General features: G+C 42.7%; 1 protein-coding gene across 2 annotated transcripts in view; it reads right to left on the reverse strand.

Annotated features, from left to right (window-relative positions):
* The window catches only part of ttll9 (tubulin tyrosine ligase-like family, member 9), a 167,463-nt gene that overhangs the window by 4,741 nt on the left and 135,739 nt on the right, over positions 1-26,983 (reverse strand). Inside the window, exons 7-13 of one of the 2 annotated variants that reach the window (XM_087994999.1) lie at positions 22,219-22,309; positions 18,920-18,960; positions 12,373-12,460; positions 10,867-10,925; positions 10,141-10,337; positions 6,892-7,005; positions 2,542-2,672 (exon numbers count right to left, since the gene is read on the reverse strand). In XM_087994999.1, the coding sequence (XP_087851125.1) occupies positions 2,542-2,672; positions 6,892-7,005; positions 10,141-10,337; positions 10,867-10,925; positions 12,373-12,460; positions 18,920-18,960; positions 22,219-22,309 (721 nt within the window). The remainder of the gene's footprint in view (positions 1-2,541; positions 2,673-6,891; positions 7,006-10,140; positions 10,338-10,866; positions 10,926-12,372; positions 12,461-18,919; positions 18,961-22,218; positions 22,310-26,983) is intronic. The other variant, XM_043710053.2, reaches the window with a different exon arrangement.

Raw genomic sequence — 26,983 nt, forward strand, 5'->3', positions numbered from 1 at the left:
AAAGTAAAACTGTTGCTTATACATTAAAACAGATTACTGCTATCCGTCACAATCATAGTTATGCCGTGCTCTGACTTTTTAGGTCCTTACATTAGTTATGGACTAATCTGTCATTTTTGTGCGCCAATGTCTTTCTGCTTTTAGTCTCATGTATTATGGCCTATTGTAGTCTGTTCTGCCCGTACTGTGCTACTTATACTCAGTGATGTGCAGTTCTGTGACACCATCACAAGGTTGCTCCAGGGTCCCAAAGCCCTTGTACAATATGGATAAAACACAAGGAGTGGACATAAGTCAGGTGCCCAGTGAGAAAACCTTTGGGAGAAAGGACAGAAAATGAAAGAGGAGAAGAGAATGAGAAGATGATTAAATTGTGGAAGGCTGAGCCAGAAGCAAACAGCAGGATTTTAGGCAGAGTTGGACAATGTCCCAGTTGGAAAAGGAATTTGAGGTTATCAGCTGGAACTGGTTTAGAAGGATAGGTTAGATGTCTTCATAACACATATTTGTAGAATGGCAGGTAGGACTATGGTTATATAAACTTAGAACTCTTCACACATTGCATTTTAGATTTCAAAGAAAGATTAAAAATTACAAATAAATGACCCTAATTGGCCGTCTTGAATATAGAGGAGAAAGTGAGGTCTGCAGATGCTGGAGATCAGAGATGGAAATGTGTTGCTGAAGAAGGGCTAATGCCCGAAACGTCGATTCTCCTGTTCCCGAGATGCTGCCTGACCTGCTGCGCTTTTCCAGCAACACATTTCCGTCTTGAATATAAAATGACCCAAGGATTGTTATACATGAGAAGATTGGAGTAAGGTGGACAGTGTAATGAAGAGGTGGAAGGGCATGTGAGAACAAGTTCATTCAACATAATTTAATAATCTGAAACAGTTTAAACTCCAAATTGTTACATGAACTGTAAAATTGTTTCATGACTCTGTATTAGTGAAACATTAGACACTTAGCCCAACAAGCATAATGCTTTGAAGAGCCGCAAGCTTGCGACAGTTGGTGTGCTGTGGATGTTAAGAGATGTTCACGTTCCAGCCATATTTTCTGCAGGGTTTTGTCTGCTATAACTACAAGCAGCTTAATGCACTCAGGACTGCAGTGGCTGGCCTTGTGTCCATGTGTCAGGGAAAGAAGGTTTCATAAAGGTTGTATCAGAGAAATGGGGGTGAGAGACGCAATCCCAATATAAGGGAAGGGGATGTTGACCTCTATTAGAAAAAGCACCAAGATTCATGTTTTGGTAATTTGGAAAAATTAGTATTGCTGGGACTCCTCAAGAGAGACACTTCATTTAACGGAGAGAAAGAGGTGATGTGGAAATACAAGGTGGCTGCACCGAAGAAGACTGCCATGTGCTGGGATAGTATCGTAACCTCAAGTGATGCACTGGGGCAGTGTAGAAGGCTCAGGTCAGGATGTGCTATGACCCAGGGTCTTGTAGGAAGGGAGGAGATAAAGAACAACAGAACAGTTGTGATATTGGTTGGATTTGATTATTTGATTGAAGGTAGAATTCTGGGCAAGCCAGTCAGAAAAAGTGATGATGTATCTCTCTTGGCAGCATAGATCACAAATCTGAACACCATTAGTATTGTTCTATTTAGTGCAATAATAAACTCCCCAACTCTTAATGCTGTTAATACTGTTTTATTTAATTTTATAATAAACCCCCAATCTTCTCAATGCTGTTAATACTGATTTATTTAATACAGTAATCATCTCCCAGCCCCTCAATGTAGCTAATACTGCTTTATTTTATTACAGTAATAAATATGCTTAATATTGTTTTATTTAATGCAGCAATAAAGTTCCTGTCTCTTGATGCTGTTAGTACTGATCTATTTATGACATAATAATTCCCCTGATGCTAAATGTTGTTAATATTATTTCATTTAAAACCGTAATAAATTCCATCCCTCAATGCTGTTAGTACTGTTTTATTATAGTAAGAGACACCCTGTCTCTCAATGCTATTCATACTCCATTTAGTATCATAATACTAAACTCCCTGCACCTCAACATTGTTAATATTGTTTTATTTAATGCAGCAATAAACTCCATCTCACATTGCAGTTCATGCTGTTGGATTTAGCACAGCAATAAATTCCCTGTCCCATAATGTTGTTAGTACTGTTTGATTTCTTTTGGTAAATAGACTTCATAAACTTTACAATGGACTCTAAAATCTTACCAAAGACTGAGGTCAGGCTACTCGGCCTATAATTTCCCATCTTTTACCTTGCTCCCTTCTTAAATAGGGGGTTACATTAGTGAACTGGGACCCTCTGTGACTGGAAATTGTACCATCGTCTGTGGCTCTCTGTTGTTTACCTTGCACTTGTGACACAGAGTGACATAAAAACTGCACCAGTTTAAGACTCTGCTCTGCATGTGACTCAACTGTAAATGTTTTCAACTCAAATTTGGGCTCACGTCATGTGAGTGTGCATGGTATTACAGTCAGGTTCAATGTACCTTATACAGATACCAAAAAAGAGTAACAACAAGAGGAAAAAGGAATACCATTTTTCTTATTACCCAAGTGAGTGTTAGAAATGAGGTTGACACCTCCATCAAAGTTTCCATCACTATAAACTGGACCATCATTCCACATCAGGTCAAATCCTCCAACCTGTTTTTCCTTCCCAGACAATCTGAAAAATAGAACATCATGTAAAGGGTACGGCATAGTAAAAACTGTACCTTTTTATTTTTGACTGTGGATTGAAATAGGAAAAGCACTGTAATACAAACTAAAAATCATGTAAGGAATTTGCTGCAATTTTAAAAAGCAAGTTACTGAAACTCTCCTCAAGTCTTTACACAGCTACTTTGTCCAAGCTCTGAGGGGAGGCTGGTTGCAGACAAGCTGCATCAGAAGATGAGATTCAGCTGGCAACAGGCTGGTGATGGGTTTGTGGGGTTGTGACCAGTTACGGAGTTGAAAGATCACCAACCTGTCGACTATCTGATTGGCACTTAAGTACTGAACAGTAACAATACTGAACAGCTTGTGGATGTAAATGATACCAGCAGGAACCTGTTGGACAGCTGCAAGGGAAGATACTTTGTATTTCTCTCCAGTAAAATCTCTAACGTTTGAAAAGCTAGTTATTCTGCCTTTGGCTTTAACCAATAACTAAGAGACTTTGCAGTTAGCATACTAATTGCCTGTGGATCCTGCACAGTGACAGAAACAAAAAGAGGTGGATGAAGAAGGCAAGATCCTGGAAAGCAACAGGATGCATCTATCTGTTTTAAGTGGGTTGGAACTTTAACTTGTAGAGTTATATGTTAACAGTTTGTAATTGTTTATCTGTAGCTAGGATTTGTTTATTTGTAATATATAGTTGTTTGTGTTAAGTACAGAAACTTGGTCCAAGTTTTTTGTTATCCTAGGTCTACCTGACAGGTAAATGGGAATTTTTGTGTACTTTGATAAAATCTTTAGCTTTTGTGATGACTTTAGGAATAGAGGGGCTTCATTTCCAAGGTGCTTTTCCAGTGAGGTGTGACAGTATTATCACAATCACTGGTGCATTGCATCGGAAGTCAAACCACAGAATTCTCAAGGTTGACAAATGTTAAAATCTAATTAAATTATCAAATTGCTCAATCTTTACCAACCATCTAATTCAGGTTTAAAGAAATAGACAAATGGAATTGCTAATCTAAAATTCTATAACTTAAGCTCTACACCTTTTTAAGATTTCAATACACATACAAATAGACATACTAAGAGAAAATATACAAAAACTGTGCTGGGGGAGTGGGGGTGGCAGGGAGTTGTGGTGGTTAGAAATGTACACTTCTGGCACCAGATCTTAGATGTTGATGAGTTGTTTCCTTTCGGCCTCTTGTGATTCCTTCTCATTCTGTGCTATAAAGGTGAGGTTGTAGGTACCCCATTCTCAGTCCTGCATTGACTGGTTGAGGATTTTCCTTTTCAGGGCCTTTCAACGAAGAAATTTGCCGAGAGAAAATGCTCACAGGGGAAACGATAAGTGAGAGAAGATTTTCTGTCACTTCTCCACACAGCAGGAAGAGAAAGAGATTTAGATGCCTTTTCTTTGGAGGTTAGATGCTTCTCCTGTACTACCCAAACATAAAGCTGGAGCTGCTTGTCCAGGAATCACCAAGAGGTTGTTGCTAAGTTAAGTTCTCCTGAACCCAAATTTAAAACCGTAACATCTTCTTAAACAGCTTCCTTGGTTTAAAGCTATATTTTTTAGTCCACAGTTCAAAATAAAAGTGGTCCTTACATGTTCCACCCACAAAAGAGATGAAATGCCATTTCAAAAATGCTTTTTATCAAAAGATATATGACAGAGACAACAAAGCATGACTTATATCCATTCAATCTCATTCATTCCTTATATATTTCTTATACAATCTGTACAATTCCCTTGATTCTTCACTTATTCTACCCTTTTTTAATATTCTGGACAATGCATCTGTTATCACATTACCTTTTCCATTGTCTACAACAGACTCCATCAAACAGGTTTTTAATTTGATGTTTTACATTTTTAAACAGTCTGGGAAATGTTGATACTTTCCTGACTGGAATTTGACAGATCTACTTTAGAATTCTAAAGGATAATTTGTAGCAGGAGGCTCACCAATCATTTTGTACTTTTGGATTGTACAAAAGCTGTTTGCATATCCTTAGTCTCCCCTTCACTGGGCAACACTGCCATTTCCAGAGCACAGTATGAGTGATCTGGTCATGTTGCTACTGTGATTACTGTCCTACAATATTCTAAATAAAAACAGAGTTTTCTGGGGAAATTAGTAGGTCTGACAGCAGCTGCAGAGAGAGTTACTGTTTCGAGTGTCATGACTCTTCTTTGGAACTACTCTCCACAGATCTGCTGAGTTTCTACAGCACTTTGTTTTCATGGATGTAGGTTTGCTCGCTGAGCTGGATGGTTCATTTTTAGACGTTTCGTCACCGTACTCGGTAACATCTTCAGTGAGCCTCCAGACGAAGCACTGCTGGTGTTTCCTGCTTTCTATTTATATGTTTGGGTTTCCTTGGGTTCAACTTCTCAAAATCTTCTCAAAACGTGCTAACTTTGTTTTCATTTCAAATCTCCATCATTTGCAGCGCCTTGCTTTCATTATATTACATTTGCACATTTAATTGCACAGTATTTGCCTACATTTCCTTATTCTGGGAAGAAATACTACTTCCAGAGCACCGCAATCAAAATTTAAACTTGATGGTGTGGATGATCCTGCTACAGGATACTATCATTGTAGCTACAACTGTAAAAACTACATATGTTTTGATTAGAGCCTGAAATGGGGGAGAAAACTACAGTCAGTCCTCGGGTTATGAACAGATTCCATTCTGAAGTCCGTTCATAAGTTGATTTGTAAGCAAGTTACAACGCAATGCACAGTACAAAGGAGTCATTTGTAACTATGTCAGATCGTTAAAATTACACCCATCTGAGACTGTGTTCATAAGTAGAGAAACCCCTATGTTATAAGATTGCTGGAGGATTACTGCATGTTCTTTGAAAGCAAGTAACTTAACACTCATTGTAGATAGTTTTTACACAGCTGCTGATAAGCAGCAGTAATAGGAAAAGATGCAGATGAGCTGGAATCAAAGATGTTTACAAGTGAAATTCAGCTGGCGATAAGTAGCTAGTTTTCTCTGGACTAGTGACCATTTATCGATGACAAAGGATCTCGGCCTGCCAACAATAAAGTAATTTGCTCTCAGGTAGCTGAACAGCAATAGACTGGGAACAAGATAGGAACAAACTATCAGATCTCCACAAGTTCAGGAGCTCCCTGTTCTCTGCAGTAAAAGCTACTGTAAGCCTGAAGAAAATCAGTTTATTCTTCCTTCAGTAGTTGCAGGAAGCTACGAGTTTTAATTAATAATTCAGAGACCTTTTATTAATGTTAATCAGTCAATCTGTGCCTCCTGCAAAACCAATGAAAGCACCTGGAGAAGGAAGACGGAAAAGCAGCATCAGAATCAGTTCAGCATCAGTTCACAAATCCTGTGAACAGGGATCACTGCACTTTTCCAATCTCTCCTTTTGTCCTTAACACCCTTTTTTCCCCTGTCGGTGTCTGTCTTTCTGTGTGGATAAGGAAATGTTTACAAGGGGTTACAGTTTTAACTAATAGAGGTTATATGCCTACAATTCATAATTGTTTACTGGCAGATTTTTTTAAAACATTGTAATAAATTGTAATTATTGTTAAGTACAGAAACATGTTCTGTGCTTTGTGTCAACTCAGGTCCAACAGACTGGTAAAATTGAGGAATTATATATATTCTGAAGCTTTGTGATGACTGCAGGAATAATGGATCTTGATTTACAGTGCGCTACTCTAGTGAGGCTAGTACAACTCACAATGAGTTCCAGTAATTCATCTTTAAAGTTGCAACATATTCCCCCACCGTTTCCTTGGTTTAAAGCAATATCCTTTCTTTTTCTTTAGTCCACAATTGAAAATAAAAGTAGTCTTTACAGCGTGCCAATAAAGGATCATCAATGATGTATTCCATCACAAGTTCACTAACTCCTCTATCCTGTGATTCAGCTGGACAATACTGAGTATGTGTGCATTTGTTGAAAAACTCTGTCATGCAACTCAGCAGAACATAAAAGAGCTATAGCACATTTCTTGAAGTCTTGTAGGGATTTTCCTGGTGTCCTGGACCACATTCCTCCTTCAACTAACTTTCAAAAATCAGTTGACTGTACGTTAACCTCATGGCTACTCGTGAAACATTGTTGTGTGCAAATTGGCTGCTTTCATTACCTACAAAACAACTTCAAATGGACTGCTGATTACCAAGGGCTTGAGATACAATATAAATGCAAAATTTCCTTCACTCACCTTCCTTCCATGTCTACAATGTGCACTGTGTCCTCCAGTAAACGACACTTCAGCTCGTAATCTTCCTGGCTACTGGCTATTAGTGAAGGAGAAGCATTCACTTCCAAAAGCCACCTAAAGAAACAAAGACACTCAAACTATTTTAAGGGTGAGATGTGAAGTGTGTGTGTGTGTGTTATAGGTATATACAGTGGAACCTCGATTATCCGAAGTCCTTGGTGGGCAGGTTTTCATTCGGATAATTGATTATTCGGTAAATTGATTTGATGCTAAACAAAGGAAGCTGTACTGCCCATAATTGTGTTAAAAAGCATGCTAACAGAGTGTTTATTTCATTTGATCGCTAAAATCTATACAAACACTGCATATCGCTTAAAAGTTCATGACACTTTACAACTCGGATCACCTTTTTGTGTATCTGTACAATAAAAAGAATTCATTGAGGTGGAGGTTGTTTATTATTTCCAAAGAAATTCTCTAGCCGCTGTTGATTGAGGAAGTGCTGACTTTTTTTTTCCAAACAGTAACATGTGACGAAGATGCATCAGTTTAACAGCATCAACATCATCTTGTACTTCATACCACTCCACGAAAAGTCACAAACCGTCAATAGTTTTGTTAACGGGGACTGGAGGTGGTGCCAGTGTCAGAATTTCCTTACTATCCACACCATTCATCCAGTCCTGCTCTTTCTCTATGACTACGTTGACTATTTGATCATCGGTGAGTGTCTCTGTTCACCCAATCATCAATCTCTGTCTCTGCAAAGTCTCCTAAACCCAGGTGTCTGCAGATTTCGGTGGTTATGTTTTGTTCTGGACGGGTGTTCGCTTCACTGGCACGGCTCCCAATACGCAAGCTGTTGTACCAACAGCCTGCAATTGTTGATGGTTTGTCAAGGTCCCAAGATTCAGCAATCATGAATAGTGCGTCCTTGACTGTGATTGCCTTAAGGATTTCCAGCAGTCCTTTGTCAGCATTGTCTTCACCCAGGACGGCACGCAACATGCCACAGCGGTAATATTTTTTAATAATCGCAATGATTCCCTGATCAAGCAGCTGTAACCTTGATGTAATGTTGGGTGGGAGAAACTAACACTTGATAGGTCCGTCTGCAGATTGCAACTGGCTGCCTTGCACAGTGTGTGCCCCCGCGTTCTCAACAAGCAGAAGGGCACGTTGCTCGAGTCCTTTACCTGCCAAATGTGACCTGACAGCAGGTACAAAATCTTCATGGAACCAGGATGAGAAAAGGGGATACGTCATCCATGCTTTCTTATGTGCTTTGTACCTCACAGGAAACGAGTTCTTGTCACAGTTCTTAAAGCAACAGGGATTAGCATATCGCCCAATGCAGACAAGCGGTAGTTTATGAGAGCCGGTGGCATTGACACAAGGGAAAATTGTGATCCGATCCTTCTGCGCTTTATGTCCCAACACCTACTTTTCCGTGGTGGATGCAAGTGTTTTATCTGGCAATGCATGCCAGAACAATCCACTTTCATCTGCATTGTACAATTGCTCAGGTTCATACTTTCCTTCATGAATGATGGATTGCAGTTTTAGTCTGTAGTCTTCCACCGTGCTGTCATCCACTGACCTCTGCTCCCCACGAATGCTGAGCTGCCTAATGCCGTGACGATGTTTGAAGCCCACTGAAACACTGTGATCAGATTCACCGGTGTGGAGGCGTTCATGGAAACTGGCAGCTTTTACCAGTATCATTGGACCAGATACGGGAATTCCCTTTTCACGCTGCTGTGAAAACCACAAAAACACAGCTTAGTCAAGTTGCTCATCCTTTGCTGGCTTCATGGATTTTCTTTTTAGAGCATTTGCACTGTCACTTAGGCTGATGGATTTTTCAATCGCAGGTCTTGCTTTCTTGATGTCAGACATTGTCGCTATCCCAATGTTGTACTCCTGTGCGATCCTCGATGCCTTTTCACCACGATCCAGGCGCTGTAAAATCTCACTTTTCTGTTCAAATGTCACTGTGGTGCGCTTTCTCTTCACTGACATGGTTAAGTACAGTACGTACAACAATCTCCATCAGTTACACCAGATACGAACTCAGAAAAAGTTGTAGAGGGAATGAAGACACCAGTGACTTTGTCAGGCATTTTAAAATCCTTCAGTATGTCAGTTATTTTCATGTGATAAAATTCTTTCAATACTACAACTGACTGACTAAGATTCTTGACCAGTGTCATTAACACCTTATCTGCTGCAGTGCTCACACATAATATTTTGTGTGAGTACTCCCTGTTTTCCTCAGTTAAACTAAAGACCCGATCTTTGCACTATTGTTGGTTAAAATTATGTTAACACTACAATTGACTGACTGAGATTGTTGAAGCAGTATCATTAACACCTCTTTTATGCAACACTTGCAGATCTTCTTCAATGCAGGCAGCTCTCATTACCCTGTGCTGCTAACAAAAGGGGCGATGGCGACACCATTATCAGTAATGCCACTTTGTTGTAACGGTTTCACGGGACCATCAGATTCCGTTTGGATAATCCAATTTTCTCATAATTGGTATTCGGATAATCGAGTTTCTACTGTACATGTGTATATACATGAAGCATTGGCAGAACTGTGCAAGGGAAGGAAACACAGGTTAAAAGCTATCCAGGGTGTGAAAGCGCACACTGTACAATACTCAGTTAACTTCTGTCTAATGTAATAGGACAGGGATATTACTGGCTCACAGAAAGGCACTGATCACCAGCTAAACAGACAGAGCTCCACAGGCAGACACTGTCTATTCAGGTTAATGCTAAATCAAGTATTGTAGGATGGATAGTCATTTTATACTTATAAAGAACTGTGATAAGAAATTACACCAGCAAACTTACACATAATCACCAACATTCAGCTTATTGTTCAGCAACTTAAAAATCATTGAGACACGTTCAGCTTTCATCAATTCTTCCAGTCTGACATTTAGAAATATATACAATCAGAAAGTGTTGGGAGAAACCCATCAGGTCCAAATATTCAATCCATACAATTACCACTGAAGACAGCAACACTTCCTTCAAAACAAATCATACTCCAAATGTTAACATATACCATGCAATATGTATGGGTACATACACATACACTCACATAATAAATACACACACACACACACACACAAGACATACACAGATACTCTAAGCACATCTAGGGAATCTGAGACACAATGGAATAAATTTACACTGATTTCACACACAAGTTATCTCAACACCAAGTGTCCTCACGGTTTTAGGTTCTTGTCGATCAGAATGTCGTATCCATAGAGTTCAAAACAATGCTTGTCATTAATGATCACTGTTTGGACACTTTGCAAACTTTTGATGAAGATATTGTCCATGTCTCTAAAAAGTGCTTCCACTGCCTCAGTGCCATGTTTTGCTGTCAAGTACTGTCGCAGCTGTTGCATTAACCACTTGCAGCCCTAGAAGAACAACATATTAGTGTAATAGTGTACTACAGGGTCTTATACTGTCATTGCTTATCACTGTTCCAAAGTATTAGCATCTCACATTGTTATAGTACATCAGTGTTGAAGACCTCACAGTGTGTCATAGAATATCAGCGTCACTGCATATCACAGCGTTCCACATTGTGTCACAGAATATTAATACATCAGTGTTATTAACTTGTCTCCTCCTGCATCCCTGTGAAATGCAGTGAACTGGACTGCACCATGATTATCAGTGTGAAACACATTCCATCATACTGCATTAATGTAGGACAAAGTGTCAATGAATTATCATTTACCCTAATGTCCACATATACCCAAACGGCGAGTAATAAGAAACCCCAGCAATGTCCCTTTCACCAAGCGCCCTCACCCAAAATCACTACCCCTCCTTTCAGTGCTGCACCTGTCAGAGCCCCTGCACCATCACTGCATGACCAGTGGTGCCACTGTCCCCTGGCTGATTAGAGTATGTCCCAACTTAATGATTAATGCTACTTACCTTTTCTGGATCGTAGTCAGGGGCAGTTTTCTGCACAGCAACATTTGTGAGATGTATGACTGTATGAAATACAAGTTATGGAATAAATGGAGCTGAAGTACAAATAACAAGGCTTCACATTCATCCAGTACTGCAATTAAAAATCCCAACATGTCAAATTCACCCCAGATTGAAAGGCCATAAGGAGAAAGTGAGGACTGCAGATGCTGGAGATCAGAGCTGAAAATGTGTTGCTGGAAAAGCGCAGCAGGTCAGGCAGCATCCAGGGAACAGGAGAATCGACGTTTCCTGAAGAAGGGCTTATGCCTGAAACATCGATTCTCCTGTTCCCTGGATGCTGCTTGAAAGGCCATAAGCCTGACGTTATTATGGGAACGTTCAATTCCAACAAGATGAGGGAGGTTACGGTGTCTCAACGTGGACCAAATTATTGTCCTCATCAGAGGTTATCTAGTGACCTCATGTCAAATATTATTTTATTCAGAGTAAAATTATACTGAAATATCAGAAAGGGAGATGCAGACATTTAGACTTGCGATTATTCGCACAGGGGCTGCTGTGGGTCACAGTGAGTCACACAGGGGCTGCTGTGGGTCACTGAGTCGCACAGGGGCTGCTGTGGGTCACAGAGTCGCACAGGGGCTGCTGTGGGTCACAGTCGCACAGGGGCTGCTGTGGGTCACAGTGATCACACACGGGCTGCTGTGGGTCACAGTGAGTCACACAGGGGCTGCTGTGGGTCACAGTGAGTCACACAGGGGCTGCTGTGGGTCACAGTGAGTCGCACAGGGGCTGCTGTGGGTCACAGTGAGTCGCACAGGGGCTGCTGTGGGTCACAGTGAGTCGCACAGGGGCTGCTGTGGGTCACTGAGTCGCACAGGGGCTGCTGTGGGTCACAGAGTCGCACAGGGGCTGCTGTGGGTCACAGTCGCACAGGGGCAGCTGTGGGTCACAGAGTCGCACAGGGGCTGCTGTGGGTCACAGTCGCACAGGGGCTGCTGTGGGTCACAGTCGCACAGGGGCTGCTGTGGGTCACAGTGATCACACAGGGGCTGCTGTGGGTCACAGTGAGTCGCACAGGGGCTGCTGTGGGTCACTGAGTCGCACAGGGGCTGCTGTGGGTCACAGTCGCACAGGGGCTGCTGTGGGTCACAGTGAGTCACACAGGGGCTGCTGTGGGTCACAGTGAGTCACACAGGGGCTGCTGTGGGTCACAGTGAGTCACACAGGGGCTGCTGTGGGTCACAGTGATCGCACAGGGGCTGCTGTGGGTCACAGTGTGTCGCACAGGGGCTGCTGTGGGTCACAGTGAGTCGCACAGGGGCTGCTGTGGGTCACAGTCGCACAGGGGCTGCTGTGGGTCACAGTGAGTCGCACAGGGGCTGCTGTATTTTACCTGACATCACTGGGTCCTTGAGAGGTACCAGTTGCTATGTTGTTTTATATTTGTCCAGAATTTTTCAATGTGCCTGGCGAGCTGTAGCCCTGAGATATAATAAAGGATACAATGATCATCAATGCTGCTGAGTGAAAATCGAGTATTCGAAAATCGAGCAAATCCGTCTCTGTATAACCATGCTTTCAGCGGAACATACTATATTGTGGGAGAGAAGAGATGAGATTTTAGTAAATACATCACTTAGACTCTGAACAAATATTGACCATCTGACTGTGTTGACAAAGGACTATTCAAACTCTTTCAAAAACCTACCCCTACTCCCTGGCTCAATCCTGCCCCTTTTCCTGATATTTTGTTGTCCTTTAAAATTCCCTTTTGCACCAACTATCCTATATTTAAATGCATGCCAAATTCTAATCACATATTGCATGAAAAACCTTTTCATGACTTTACCTCTGTCTTTTTGTCAATAAACCTCAGTCTGAATTCTAATAATGAATCTTACTAGTTAAGAATAAAGATGGCCTAAAAATTGATATAGAAGTAGTATTAATTCAGATTTTTGTATTTAAAATTGGCATTTCAGCTGTGGTTCACTTGGTGACAGACTTGGCTCTGAATCACAAGTCTCCTGGTTCAAGTCTCAGTCCAGAGTTTGTGCACAACAGTATCGCACTGAGCAGGTGCTACACTATTGCAGCTGCCATCTTTCAGATGAGATCTTAAACCTTGAAACATTTGCTTTCTAGTCTATCTGCACTGGAGACCCATACTTCAGATGCTCTCTCATTCAGAAGGCCAACAAACAAAATTCGGAAAGATTCGTTTTGGCACAAGAAACATGAGTTTCAGGAAAAAAAGTTCCAATTGATCATTTAGGTGGATAATGAATATGATGACTATTGAAAAGCATAAAGCAGCAAAGCTAACTAATGAAACCTCTTTCTCATTGGCCTTTTTGGGTTAAGAACAGTGAGCTAGAAAGAGAAAAACTCCAAGTTCTGATCATTAGGAACGAGGGCAGAGCTAAGGACATAAGTTTAACTATCATTGATGTACTGCTCTTGATTCACCTCTGTTGGGACATATTCTGAGCTGGCCTCAGAGGAATTCATGTGAAAGTGGGTTGCCTTTAAGTCTGGGGTTTCCTCCTCTCCCAGTTTGCTTTGTGAATGGGTTTTTGTAGGGCACGGTGGGGGGGGGGGGGGAAGCGAGGAAAGCCTATGCGTGTCACTCACTCACCCCTCCAGTCACTCACTCATTCAAACTCTAGTTACTGAATCCCCAGCCACACAGAACCACTTGGCCCAAGGGTCACCTAAACGCTGCTTAAACCAAGCCTTAAACGTAAAAAGGTAAAGGTAAAGTCATCATAGTTCTACAGACCATTTGGCTGCTCTCGCGTTACAGAAAGGAATGATTGGTGGGGATTTAACCTGAGGGTCACTGTACCTCAGGTGAGGGAAATGGTTGTGAAGGAGAGTCCTTCATGGTAACTTCAGCCAGTGCAAGGAGAGAATCCATTCTGTTGGTGTCATTCTGCATCACAAACCAGCTATCCAGCCACCTGAGCTAACTGATCCTCCCTGCCTGAAATATATTCAACAATGAAGCATCCACAAGCCTCTGGAACAGAGAATTCCAAAGCTTCACAATCCTTTGAGTGAGAAAAATTGAACTTTGAAGTTTCATAGTTTACAATTCTCCCAAGTTCTGTGTGACCACAAACTTTGTGTGTCCCCTAGCATATCAACATCTAGATGATTTACTGTATTTATAGCCCCAATATCAGCTCCTGGAGAACTCCACAACAAACTTTTTATCAGCTGAAAAATGCCCATTAACAGATACTTCTGTTACTCCAGCCAATTCTGTGTACATATTGCTACTTTTCTTCCAAGACTTAAAGCTTTCCTCACAAGTCTGTTGGTACTATATTGAATACCTTTTGGAAGTCTATGTACACCACACCAACACTCTTCGTTATCTCTTTCAAAAACTTCCAGCAAATTAGCTAAACATTGTTTTCTCTGAACTCTCCCAAATCAATCCACATTTTGCTAATTGACTATTAATTCCATCCTGAGTAACTGTTTTTAGAAGTTTCCCCACCACCACAGTTAAACTGACTGGTCTGTAATTGCTGGGCCAATCTACTTAATCTTTAGCGATCAAGGGTGAAATGTTTGCAATTCTCCAGCGCCACTCCCAGATCCAGGGAGGTTGAAAGATAATTGCCAATGCCTCTGTAATTTCCACTTTCACTTCCTGCAATATCTTTGGGTGAATCTCATCTGATCCCAGTGCCTTATCAATATTAAGTATCTTCAGTTTATCCAACACCTCATCATCAATTTTAAACCCTCCCAGTGATTGAGTTTCCTCCAATGTTTCGATGACCCCAGGAGCAAATGTAAAGTGTTCATTTACACCTCAGTCATGCTGCTAAGGGTAAATCCCTTTTTTAGTTCTTAATTAGCCCAACACTTCTTTTTATCACCCTTTTACTGTGGATGTTCTTATGGAAGAGTGTTTTTTTAAGATTAGCTGCCAGGCTTTTTTCATACTGCTTATATTTGCTTTCTCATCTCCCTTCTAAATCTTGTTCACTCAGATTGATTTTCAAATGTAATCACCATTTTACACCTGCCATAAACCTGCTTCTTCTTCAACTTAATTCCTAGCTCCTTTGTCCATCCAGGGAGTTCTGGATTTGTCTGTCCTCCCTTTCCCAGGAATATTCCTTGACTGTGCCCAATCAATCACCCCTTTGAAGGCAGTCTATTGTTCAGAGACTGTTTTTCCCTCCAACTCTTGGTTCCAGTCTATGCAGCCTAGCTCTGTTCCTGCGCCATTGAACATGGCTCTCCACCAACTTACTCTGCACTGACCAATGTCACTTCCTACTCTCATCCTGAATGTTATGACACAATGATCACCATTCCCTAAATGTCCCCTCATTGTCACTTGATCTACTTGTCCCAAGAACCAGGTCTACCACTGCCTCCTTTCTTGTTGGACTGGACACAAATTAAAATAAATTGAGAATACTTGTCCCACGCTGTGACATAATACAACTATCCCAGATGATATACCATTAATTAAAATCCCTATTATAACCACTCCATGATGTTTACACCTCTCTAATCTCCTTATCGATTTGTTCCTCTATACCATTCCCACTAGCCAAAAACCTATATATTATACCAAGCAGTGTAATTGCAGCCTTGCTATTCGTTAGTTCTAGCTAAATTGATCTGTCCTTGAACCCTGTTACCATAATACTTTCCTTAAGTCAAAAATCCACCTCTTTTTTTGCCTTGTCTATCCTTTCTGAACACATTGCAATCAGGAATATTTAACAGCTGGATCAGGCCCTGTTCAAGCCAGGTCTCCATTATCACCACATCATCATCATCTCAACTCTGTACCTGCAACATCCCAATCTTATTCACTATACTCCACACATTCACATACATGTAGAGTAATCCTGATTTAGATTTCATTACTGTCTCCCTTACTTCAACTCCACCGATTAACTTACTGTTGTCTAGTTCAGTGCTATTAGTTATTAATACTAGAAAATTACTCTTGTAGCTTGAGGGAGAAGATTCAGTAGATGCTGGAGTCTAAAAGGAAGAGGTAAAAATAGAAGCACATCTTTCTGAATCTGCACAGGATTCCCACAAAAACAAAACTTCTAACTTCACGCTACACCTATATCACACTCGGGCATAGTCCCATCTCAGTGCATCCGCTCACTCATGCGACTTACAAACCTGTCCGTTTTGATAGCCCCAAATGTGACTCACTCCGACTGCAATGGTTAAATCATCTCTTATAAATCGTCACTGTCTCATAATTGAGAGGTGAATGTCACGTGCTACTTATCATTTGAAGCCTGAAATTGTCCGGCTTTTGCTGTTTGTGGCACAACTGTTTCAGTACTGGGGGAGTTGTGAATGGTGCGGAATATTGTGAAATCAACAGCAAATATCCCTACTTCTGACCTTATGTTAGATGGAAGGTCATTGATGAAGCAGCTGAAGATCGTTGGGCCTACGATACTACGCTGACAAACTCCTACAGTGATGATCTGGAGCTGAACTGATTAGTTCCAACAACCATAACCATCTTTCTTTGTCCTAGATATGACTTCAAACTGCGGAGGGTTTTCACTTGATTCCCTGTGACTTCAACTGTACTCTGTCATGGTCAAATGTTATTCTCATGTCATAGGCAGTCACTCTCACCTCACCTTCAGGATTCATTTGTCCATGCTTGGGCCAAGGCTGAAATGTGCTCAGCAGCCAGAGTGCCCACATGGAATCCAAACCGAGTGCCAGTAAGCAGGTTATTGCTGAGTACTGCTTGAAACTGCTGTAAATGTCAACTTTGTTCACTCTATAGGCTGATGTAATGGTTTTAGATTTGTTACGGTTCTTATTGACAAGCCACACCTTGATTACCTTCCACATTTATCATGTAGATCCCATGGTGTATCTGCTGAACATCTGCAATTTTCATCCTTACCTCTCTCAACAATCTTGAATTTATTCCATTAAGCCTGGATAACCAGCCTTTAGAGTTTCTCCTCTTTATCTATATTTATCTCATCCAATATCCCAGCAAATTCCATAGCTCTCACATCACATTTTTCCTCAGGAAATCTGAGTGTAAACTCATTTAGTACCTCCACAAACTGACCTCTTCCTTTCAGTCACCAATTGGCATCAGGTGTCCTTTAACAATTGTTTTTACTGTTAACATGCCCACTTAAGAGAACTGGACTCCCAGCTTACTGAAGTAGTCTGTGTTCAGTGGAACAAGTCTTCGAACACATCCAGGCTTGTGATAAATGGAAATGCCAATCAATGATCACCTCAAACAACAGAAAGACCAACTGAACCTCCCTTTGACATTCAATGGTATTACCTTCATTGAATTCCCCCTATTATCAACATCCTGAGGAGTACCATTGACTAGAAACTGAATTGGACCAGTCACATTCATACTATGGCTACAAAGATAGATCAGAGATTGGCAAATCTGCAGGAAGTAACTAACTGCAGACTCCTCAAAGAAAAAGTGAGGACTGCAGATGCTGGAGATCAGAGTTGAGTGTGTGTTGCTGGAAAAGCACAGCAGGTCTGACAGCATTCGAGAAGCAGAAGAATCGACGTTTCGGGCATAAGCTCTTCATCAGGAATTATGGGCCGGGGGCTGAGAGATAAATGGGAGGGGGGGTGGTCTACCTATTGCTTTCTCAGTCATCTTCCCCCCAACCCCACCCCCCTCCCCTTTATCTCTCAGGCCCCAGCCCACAGATCTCATTCCTGATGAAGGGCTTATGCCCCGAAACTTTAATTCTCCTCCTCCTCAATGCTGCCTGATTTGCTGTGCTTTTCCAGCACCACTCCCTCGATGTAGACTCCCCAAAGTCTGACTACCAGCTACAAGGCACAAGTCAAGAGTGGAATGGACTTGCATGAATGAGTGTAGCTCCAACCTTAAATATTCATTCCCTCTACATCCAACACATAGCAGCAGTAGCTTGTACCACCTTCAATACACATTATGGGAACTAGCTAAGACTCCTTCAACGGCACTTGCAAAACCCATGATCTTCACACCTAGAAAGTCAAAGGCAGCAGATGCATTGGAACCCTACCGACTGCAAGATCCACTCCCATTAAACACCATCCTGATTATTGGATCAGTATCACCATTCTTTCAGTGTCATTAGGTCAACTAGGATCTCTCTCCGTAACAGCACTGTGGATGTTCTTACACTACAGGAACTGCAGTGGTGCAAGGCAGCTCGCCTCCACCTTCTCAAAGGCAATTACAAATGAACAATAAATTGCAATCTAACCAGTGATGCCCACATCTCATGAATGAATAAATTAGCAACTCCTCAAAGGCTCTGTTACTGACGGTGCAAATAACTCAAACTCATCCATTCAACAAAAGATTCTGCAAACCAATCAGGAACCCAATTCACAAATGGCAATAATGTCATTCACTGTCATGGTGATTATGTTTTGCACATGTTGCATGGTACTGTTGAAAATAAACCAATGTATATGTTTCTTTTGGATGGGTGGTAACCTGTACAACTTAGATGAGATTGGTTGGGAATTCAAGATTATAGCAATTACAGTAACTGTTAAATAAGTTAAAGTTAACTTCGAGATAAATAATTATTATTTGCAAAACCAGATGGATGCTTGATGACTGCTGCAGACATGATGAGCAGAATGGTCTCTTTTCATGTTATTAAAACTGTATGAGTCTGTGAAGCTATAACTGAGATTGGACAGTAAATGAGCAGGTGGGTATTACAACCTCACTTGCTAGAAACAGATACATCCGGACCCAATGCAGTTGGATACGTATCCACTGAAGACTGTGTGAGCAACCCATCACTAACATGCGCATACCGGCTGGGATCTGCCTTGTACCCTGCTATCCTGTTTTATTGTTCATTCTACATACTCACTTTTTGCACGAGCCTCATGTAAATCCATAATCAACTCACACATGAAATGTCTAAACCAAGTTAGGCAGCAGTCAAGTCACCACCTTAAGTAATTACATGCCTTAAAACCAGTGATTATTCTCAGTTTAATGGCAAAAACAAACTCTACTTACAGATGTCACCAGTACATAGACTCGCAGATCAAACTTTCTCCCTAGAAATAGCAAAACACCTAGTTACCAAACTTTGTGTGAACAATGGTACGTTCAGGATAGAAGAGCAGCTATAATTTTGAACAGATGACAGACTGAGTGCCCGAATGGGCATTAGGCACAAGTGCTGGAATATAAGCCAGTGTATCTCGCTTCTTTTCAAATGAAACCAACTAACCAATGTTGGTAATGGCATTGGAGATGCAGAGGTGTTTGGCTCTGTCTCACCATATCCTATCTATATCTTTCTGTTTGTATCTCTTTCTGAGAGTGTGGGTTAGTGAACAAATGGCTAAAAATATTCTTTGCGCTGTATGGATCAATAGCCAGAGCACACATACTATCAATTGGTTACAAAATATCAGGAGGAAGATGTGAATTTTTTAAAAGTCTGTTGGATTCCAAAACTTTACTGGACAAGATGTTGAAAGGTTATTCTATAAATAATTTTTATAAGAGCAAGAACAAATGAAAGGTTGGAAATATTCATCAGGTTAGGCGGCATCTGCAAGGAGAGAGGGAGGGTGGAATCTTTCCAGCCAATGAACAATGAATGCATTAGCGAGAAAATTGGGAACATCGGGTGAAATCAGCAGTACGCAGATTTCTCATGTTGAGTGAAAGAAGTCCAATTCTCCAACCTAGTGTTGAACAGTGAGATAATTTGTTAGCGAATGGGGAGGGGCCTATTTCCACGCATCTTCATGCATTGACATCTCATTATTACTTAATCTCACCCCATTTATGTGCAGTTTCCCATTCTCCCACCCACATCATAGAGCTAGACAGTAACAATTCCTGAAATGGAAGTCAGAGTGGTAATGTAGTGACTCCAGCTTGCCACTAACACCCCAGCCCTCCATATTAGACACCAATCATCAACATCTCAGAGAATGTTCCATGCCCACCAACTGCAAGCATTCATCTGCCATGGAGGTTAGCATCAGACAAATACTGGCCTCAAAGCAACTGCAGATGCTGGAGATCAGAGTCAAGAGTGTGGTGCTGGAAAAGCACAGCAGGTCAGGCAGCATCCGAGGAGCAGGAAAATTGACGTTTCAGGCAAAAGCCCTTCATCAGGAATGAGGTTGGGAGCCTGGGGGATAGAGAGATAAAAGGGAGGTAGTTGAGACTACGATAGGTGGATGGAGGTGAGGGTAAAGGTAATAGGTTGGAGGAAAGGGTGGAGTGGATAGGTGGGAAGGAAGATGGACAGATGGGATAGGTCATGAGGGACGGTGTTGAGCTGGAAGGTTGGAACTGGGGTAAGGTACGGGGAGGGGAAATGAGGAAACTGGTGAATTCCATATTGATGCCCTCAGGTTGGGAGGGTCCCAAGGTGGAAGATGAAGTGTTCTTCTTCCAGGCATCGGGTTGTGAGGGAGTGGTGATGGAGGTGGCCCAGGACCTGCATATTTCCAGCAGAGTGAGGGGGTGAAGTGTTCAGCCACAGGGTAGTGGGGTTGGTTGGTGCGGAGATGTTCTCTGAAGCGCTCCGCGAGTAGTTGTCCTATCTCCCCAATGTAGAGGAGACCGCATCAGGAGCAACAGGTACAGTAAATGACGTGTGGAAGTGCAGGTGAAACTTTGATGGATGCGGAAGGCTCCTTTGGGGCCTTGGATAGAGGTGAGGGGGGAGGTGTGGGTGCAGGTTTTGCAATTCCTGCTGTGGCAGGATACCAGCCTCATTGTGCCTCATGGCTTATCTCCAATCCATGTATAATACTGTTCTGCACTTTAGAGTTCATTGGTGCCTTTCATTGGAATGCCACTGCCAGGGCACTTTGAGGGCAGGGCCAACACTCAACTCAAGAATTAGATCAGGCTGCATCTCAGGGGTCCTCGCTTGCTCTCTTAGCCCTCACTCTCAGTGCTTCCACTTACAATTCTCTCAGCGTTGCTGCTTTGTGTGCTTTGCCTTCTCAGCCTTAAAGTATCTCAGTATTTCTGTCTTGCCTTTCAGCACAGACACAAAGCCAGGCAGCTTGTCATAACTGTCAAGCCATCAGTCACCTGGGTGGACATGCTGCTGTGTGTCACTTTGCAACATCAATCTTACACCTGCACATTGTACCAGCAGCCTCCAGAACAAACACACTACATCAACCACACGGCCACATCTCAAAGGCTAAGGGGACTAGTCCACAGTCAACGTAAGAGAGGAACCTTCAGTCAGGGGCTCTTAGCACAATCGGTCAAGGGTAATCTCCAATGTTGATAACGGGGCTTGGGCACAGTCAGTGGACTGTTTCGGGCGGGCAGGGCCAGGTTCCCTCCTCAAATTGGGGTGAGGAGATGAACAATAGCACCTCACCACCTGTTTTGCCTTTTTATGCCCTGTGCTGGGTCTTTTTCTCCTGGAATGAGACAAAGGGAGGGATTGTGTCAGACAAAATAAGTGGCGCAGCAGTTAGTGCTGGAGTGAGTGAGTGGCTGGTTAGAGGGAAAAAGGGGAGTCATTGGGAGGGTGAAGTAGGTAAAAGCCAATGAGGGAAGATGCCAAATGCAGGTAGAGCATCATCAGTCTTGGTGGGAAGGAGGTGTGCAGTGAGTATGAGGTAGCAGAGATATAATGGTGACACTCACCCTGGTGCAGTGATAAAGGTCACTAAACCTTCTTCCTGATCTGTTGGGTGCTCCTCTGAAAGTGGAGACCACACTGATTCAGGCAGCAATCTCAAACCAGACTTGCAGGGTTTGATACCACAGTCTCCTCTGCCAGTCATGGGAAACAGGACAGCCCTCTCTCCATTCCCCATCCACCAGCACCACCTGGCCTGCAAACCAGCTGCAAATTTCCTCTGTCCAATACGTCTGGAATCATTCACATGGTCCATGCAGCACAGCTGCTGACTGCCAATGCTTGACCTGATGCTCAGCTCAGCTTTAAAAATGGCACCATCACAAGGAGTCTTGGGGGATGCCAGCAGTGGCGAATATTTTTGGATGTGGTGCAAAGGTAATAAATGTAGTTTGGGAAGAGTGTGAGACAAATCTTGCCAGGAACCACAGGGAGAAATCCTCCATGAAACTCGATAAAACTGACACTTGGACAATTTTTGGTACAATTCAGTCCAGAATTAACATTTCAGGTCAATAAGCAGTCATCAGCATTGAAGGGAATAGGACCAGGAGAGCGTTTAAGCCAGGAGAAGGTGGTGGCAAGAACAAAGGGGAAAATCTGTCTATCACAGGTGGAGGCCAGGGGAGATTAAATAACAGCTCCACTTTACCTTTCTGTTAAAGATTAGATACAGTACCTCCAATTAGGTAGGGGTTCTCAATGTAGCGTTGTACAACGTAACTTTCCACAGCAACTTCATCCTTTGATTCATCAGCACGATTCCCATCCTAGAGATAAAGAAATATATTTGAAAGAATAAAGATTCTTCCATTATCTGTTTCAGAAAAAAAATGCTGATATCAGACACACTGTTCCTCATTGAGCTTCAGAGAAGAGAATTACTCCCCGCTAAGACCCTGCACAGTGAATATAACCTCGTGCAGAGAGCCTCTCCCACTCCTGTGTTCCAGCAGTTTGCCCTGCCTGCATCAGTTCTCCTCTTTAAATTCATCAAGCTGCAATTTAGGAGGGATACAAACTATTACACCCATTTTGCGAGCGCATTGTCAGGATGCTGTCTTTTCAAAACTATAGATTCAATAAGAATCTGTGCACGGTGGCACAGTGGGCACGGTGGCACGGTGGTTAGCACTGCTGCCTCACAGCGCCAGAGACCCGGGTTCAATTCCCGACTCTGGCGACCACACTGTGTGGAGTTTGCACGTTCTCCCCGTGTCTGCGTGGGTTTCCTCCGGGTGCTCCGGTTTCCTCCCACAGTCCAAAGATGTGCGGGTCAGGTGAATTGGCCATGCTAAAATGCCCGTAGTGTTAGGTTAAAGGGGTAATTGTAGGGGTATGGGTGGGTTGCGTTTCGGCGGGTCGGTGTGGACTTGTTGGGCCGAAGGGCCTGTTTCCACACTGTAAGTAATCTAATCTAATCTAAAGAAAGAGCTGTTTTAAAACCACGGTGGCACAGTGGTTAGCACGGCTGCCTCACAGCACCAGAGACCCGGGTTCAATTCCCGCCTCAAGCAACTGCGTATGGAGTTTGCACATTCTCCCCGTGTCTGCGTGGGTTTCCTCCGGGTGCTCCGGTTTCCTCCCACAGTCCAAAGATGTGCATTTTGAGAGCGAATAATCTGACACTTGTTGCTGGCATCATGAAAGCAACTGTTTGAACAAGCAGTAATCGAAGTTTGAGTTGCAGATAAGTTGGAGCAAAAGGCGTGTTTAGCTGCAGCTCCTGTTGGCAATAAATTGATTGGCCTTTGGACTAGGGATCAATTATCAATAATAGAGATATTTTTCTCTGCCAACAGCTGTGTGTTTGGCTTTCAGGTTACTGAACAGCCTGGAGCAGGGAACACGTTACAGTGAGAGAGACACCGGGGCTCTTTTCTCTGTTTTCTGCTGTCAACTCACTGTAAACCTGAACAAAACCAGTTTACCTTTTCTGCACCAATTGTTGCGAGTTGGGATCTTTAACTGGCAAGTCTGAAACTCTTAGTAAGTGAACCACCCACCTTCTCTTACCAGTCAGTCAAAAGGCCCAGATAAAATTGACTCTAACAGCACACTAGCCAGCAGAGTCACGAGGATCATCTCAACAAAAATTGTGAACTAAGGCTACAGACCTATCTTGCCAACTTCTTCCCTGTCCATATCCCATTTTACTGTGTGTGTGTATATATGTGCGTGTGTGTGTAAAGGGAGTATACAAAGGAATTAGAGTCTAATTGCTTGTAATAAATAGTCATTCTTGATCGATACAGAAACCTGGTCCATGCTTTCTATCAATCTATGTCTTAAAGTAAGGTAAACAGGAGGAGCTTTGCATCCTTGATAAAATCTATAGCTTTTGGAATGACTCTGGGAATAACGGGAATCCATTTCCTACACACTGACCCAGTAAGGTATAACAACGTGGTTTATGCAGAATCCTTGAAGCCAAGACAAAACCTACAGCACCAGTCTGATCTTCAACTGTAGACCTTAGCAAATTTTAAACTACTCCCCAGACAACTACAACTACTGGCAAGAGCCATGAAAAACACGACAGCAGATTGATGATCTTCAAAGTTTGTGAGAAGATTTGTAGCTTGGGTGCTCGTTGCTCACAAATCTTCTCACAAACTTTGAACACCTACGGGCGAGAGACGCTACGACAAGCCAGGAAATGGGAATCCTGCGCTAACCGCCGAAGCGCCACATACGAACAACTCCGGTTCCTGCATGAATGCCAAAAGAATCGAATCCTTCCACCATGTGTCAGATACAGGCCACCAGTCAACAACTCACAAGCCAGAGACACAGCCAGATAGAACGGATTCAGGATGATCCAGGTAATGATTACAGACGCTCACAACCGACTTCACAGATACAGACAAGAAATTGCGCGCCAAAAATCGTTAATTTCAAAAACCACGAATCAGGAATGGACCTGGACCAAAGAACAGGCCGTCACCATAGGACAGAACAGGACCACACACCGCAAAAAAATGGCACTAAAAGAAAAAATGGCCAAACTAACACACAACAAAGGACACCACAACACACATCTGGGTTAGAAACCTCTCCCACAGACAGCTCACAGACACGGAAAGAACAATACTGGCCAAGGGACTCAACTACAACCACAGGGACGCCAAGACAGCAGACTTCCTAGCAGCACTAGAATGCACACTCAGGAACATTGGACTGACAGAAGAGACACCACAAACAGTGAGACAAAGTATCGTACCCCTGATAACAGGGAACAGACAAACACATAACCTCAACACCAAGGAGAGGGAAGCAGTAAAATCACTAAGAAACGATAAGAACATAATCCTACTACCAGCAGACAAAGGCAGAATGACGGTCATCCTGGACAAAGCAGAGTACATTCAAAAAGCACAACAACTACTTGCAGATACCAACACCTACCAAAAGAGGGAGTTTGACCCCACCCCACAGCTCACCAATAGGATAAACAACACAGAGGAACCTACAAAAAAACGGACAGATAACCAGATCTGACCTACAGAGAATGAAACCTGAAAGCAACAACACCCCCAGATTCTATGGACTACCTAAAGTGCACAAACCAGACATCCCACTCAGACCCATAGTATCACTATCCGGGACACCATCACACAAACTGGCTAAAGAACTACAGCAGAAACTGAAACACCTGATCAGCGGATCCAGACACTCTATACAGTCAACACAGGAATTCTTGGACATCATCAGAAATATACACATAGACAAGGAAGAAACCATGGTCTCATTCGACGTAACGGCACTGTTCACCTCTATCGACAAAACCCTAGCCAGAGAAACAATAGCCAACCTGCTGGACATACAGAACAGACAACAGGACGCTGAACCTATCAACAAAGACGGCATTCTTAAACTACTGGACTTGTGCCTCACAACACACTTCACATTCAACAACCAGAAATACGAACAAATCAACGGAACACCCATGGGCTCACCGATCTCTGGACTCATAGCAGAAGCGGTAATGCAAAGGTTAGAACAAACAGTCCTACCACAAATTCAACCCAAACTCTGGGTCAGATATGTTGATGACACCTTTGTAATCATTAAAAACACAGAAATAGAGAACACACACCGGATCATCAACGCCACACTAACAGGAATCCGATTAACTAGAGAGGAAGAAAAGAATAACCAACTCCCATTCCTAGACGTGATGGTACAGAGAACACCGAACGGAGAATTCACCACAAAGGTATACAGGAAAGTCACACACACAGACCAAGTCCTGAACTATGAAAGCAACCACCCCAACACACACAAACGAAGTTGCATCAAGACACTATTCAAAAAGGCCACAACACACTGCAGCACACCAGAACTGCAAAAAGAGGAAGAGGAACACCTATACAAGGTATTCGCAAAAAACGGATATCCTCGCAATTTCATCAACAGATGCCTAAGAGAAAGACAACGGACCGGGGAAATGCCGCAACCCAAAGGACTAGCCACATTACCATACATCAAGAACATTTCTGAACTGACCGCCAGACTACTGCGACCACTAGGACTCATAACAGCACACAAACCAACAGCCACGCTCAGACAACAACTCACCAGAACGAAGGACCCGATACCCAGCATGAGCAAAACTAATGTAGTGTACAAAATCCCATGCAAGGACTGCACAAAACACTACATAGGACAAACAGGAAGACAGCTAACGATTCGCATCCACAAACATCAACTAGCCACGAAACGACACGACCAGCTATCCCTAGTAGCCACACATGCAGACGACAAGCAACATGAGTTCGACTGGGACAACACTACCATTATAGGGCAAGCCAAACAAAAAACAGCCAGGGAATTCCTAGAAGCATGGCACTCATCCACAAACTCCATCAACAAACATATCGACCTGGATCCTATATACCGGCCTCTACAGCAGACAGCTGAAACTGACAACCGGAAGCGGCAGGGACAGGCCACTATAAATGCCGGAGGAAACACCACAGAAGCGCTTCACAGGAGGGTCCCAAGCACTGAGGATGTCACCTCGACAGGGGACGAAACGTTTGCAACAAAAACTTCCAGCTCGGCGAACAGAACCACAGCAGATTGATGATCTTTTTAAATAGCATTTACCAGGGGCATACTTTTGGCAACTGCAACTGTACGTTTATGACAGGGGGTTATAGCTGGAGCAATGTGTTTCAACTGACAGAACTGCTATCAAATGAGTGTTACATAGCATCATTAACTTGACTGAATTTTTCGAGGAAGTGACAAAGGTGCTCAATGAGGGTACAGCAGTGGATGTTGTTCACATGGACTTTAAGACTTTTGACAAGGTCCCTTATGATAGGCTCATTAAAAATATTAAGATGCAAGAGATCCATGGTAACTTGGCCACTTGGATTCAGAACTGGCTTGCCCATATGGATTCAGAACTGGCTTGCCGATAGAAGGCAGAGGGT

Source organism: Chiloscyllium plagiosum, unplaced genomic scaffold (genome assembly GCF_037043375.1).
Source record: "Chiloscyllium plagiosum isolate Xiang-an unplaced genomic scaffold, Cpla_swu_hap1 HiC_scaffold_15, whole genome shotgun sequence".
In the NCBI taxonomy this organism is placed as follows: domain Eukaryota; kingdom Metazoa; phylum Chordata; class Chondrichthyes; order Orectolobiformes; family Hemiscylliidae; genus Chiloscyllium; species Chiloscyllium plagiosum.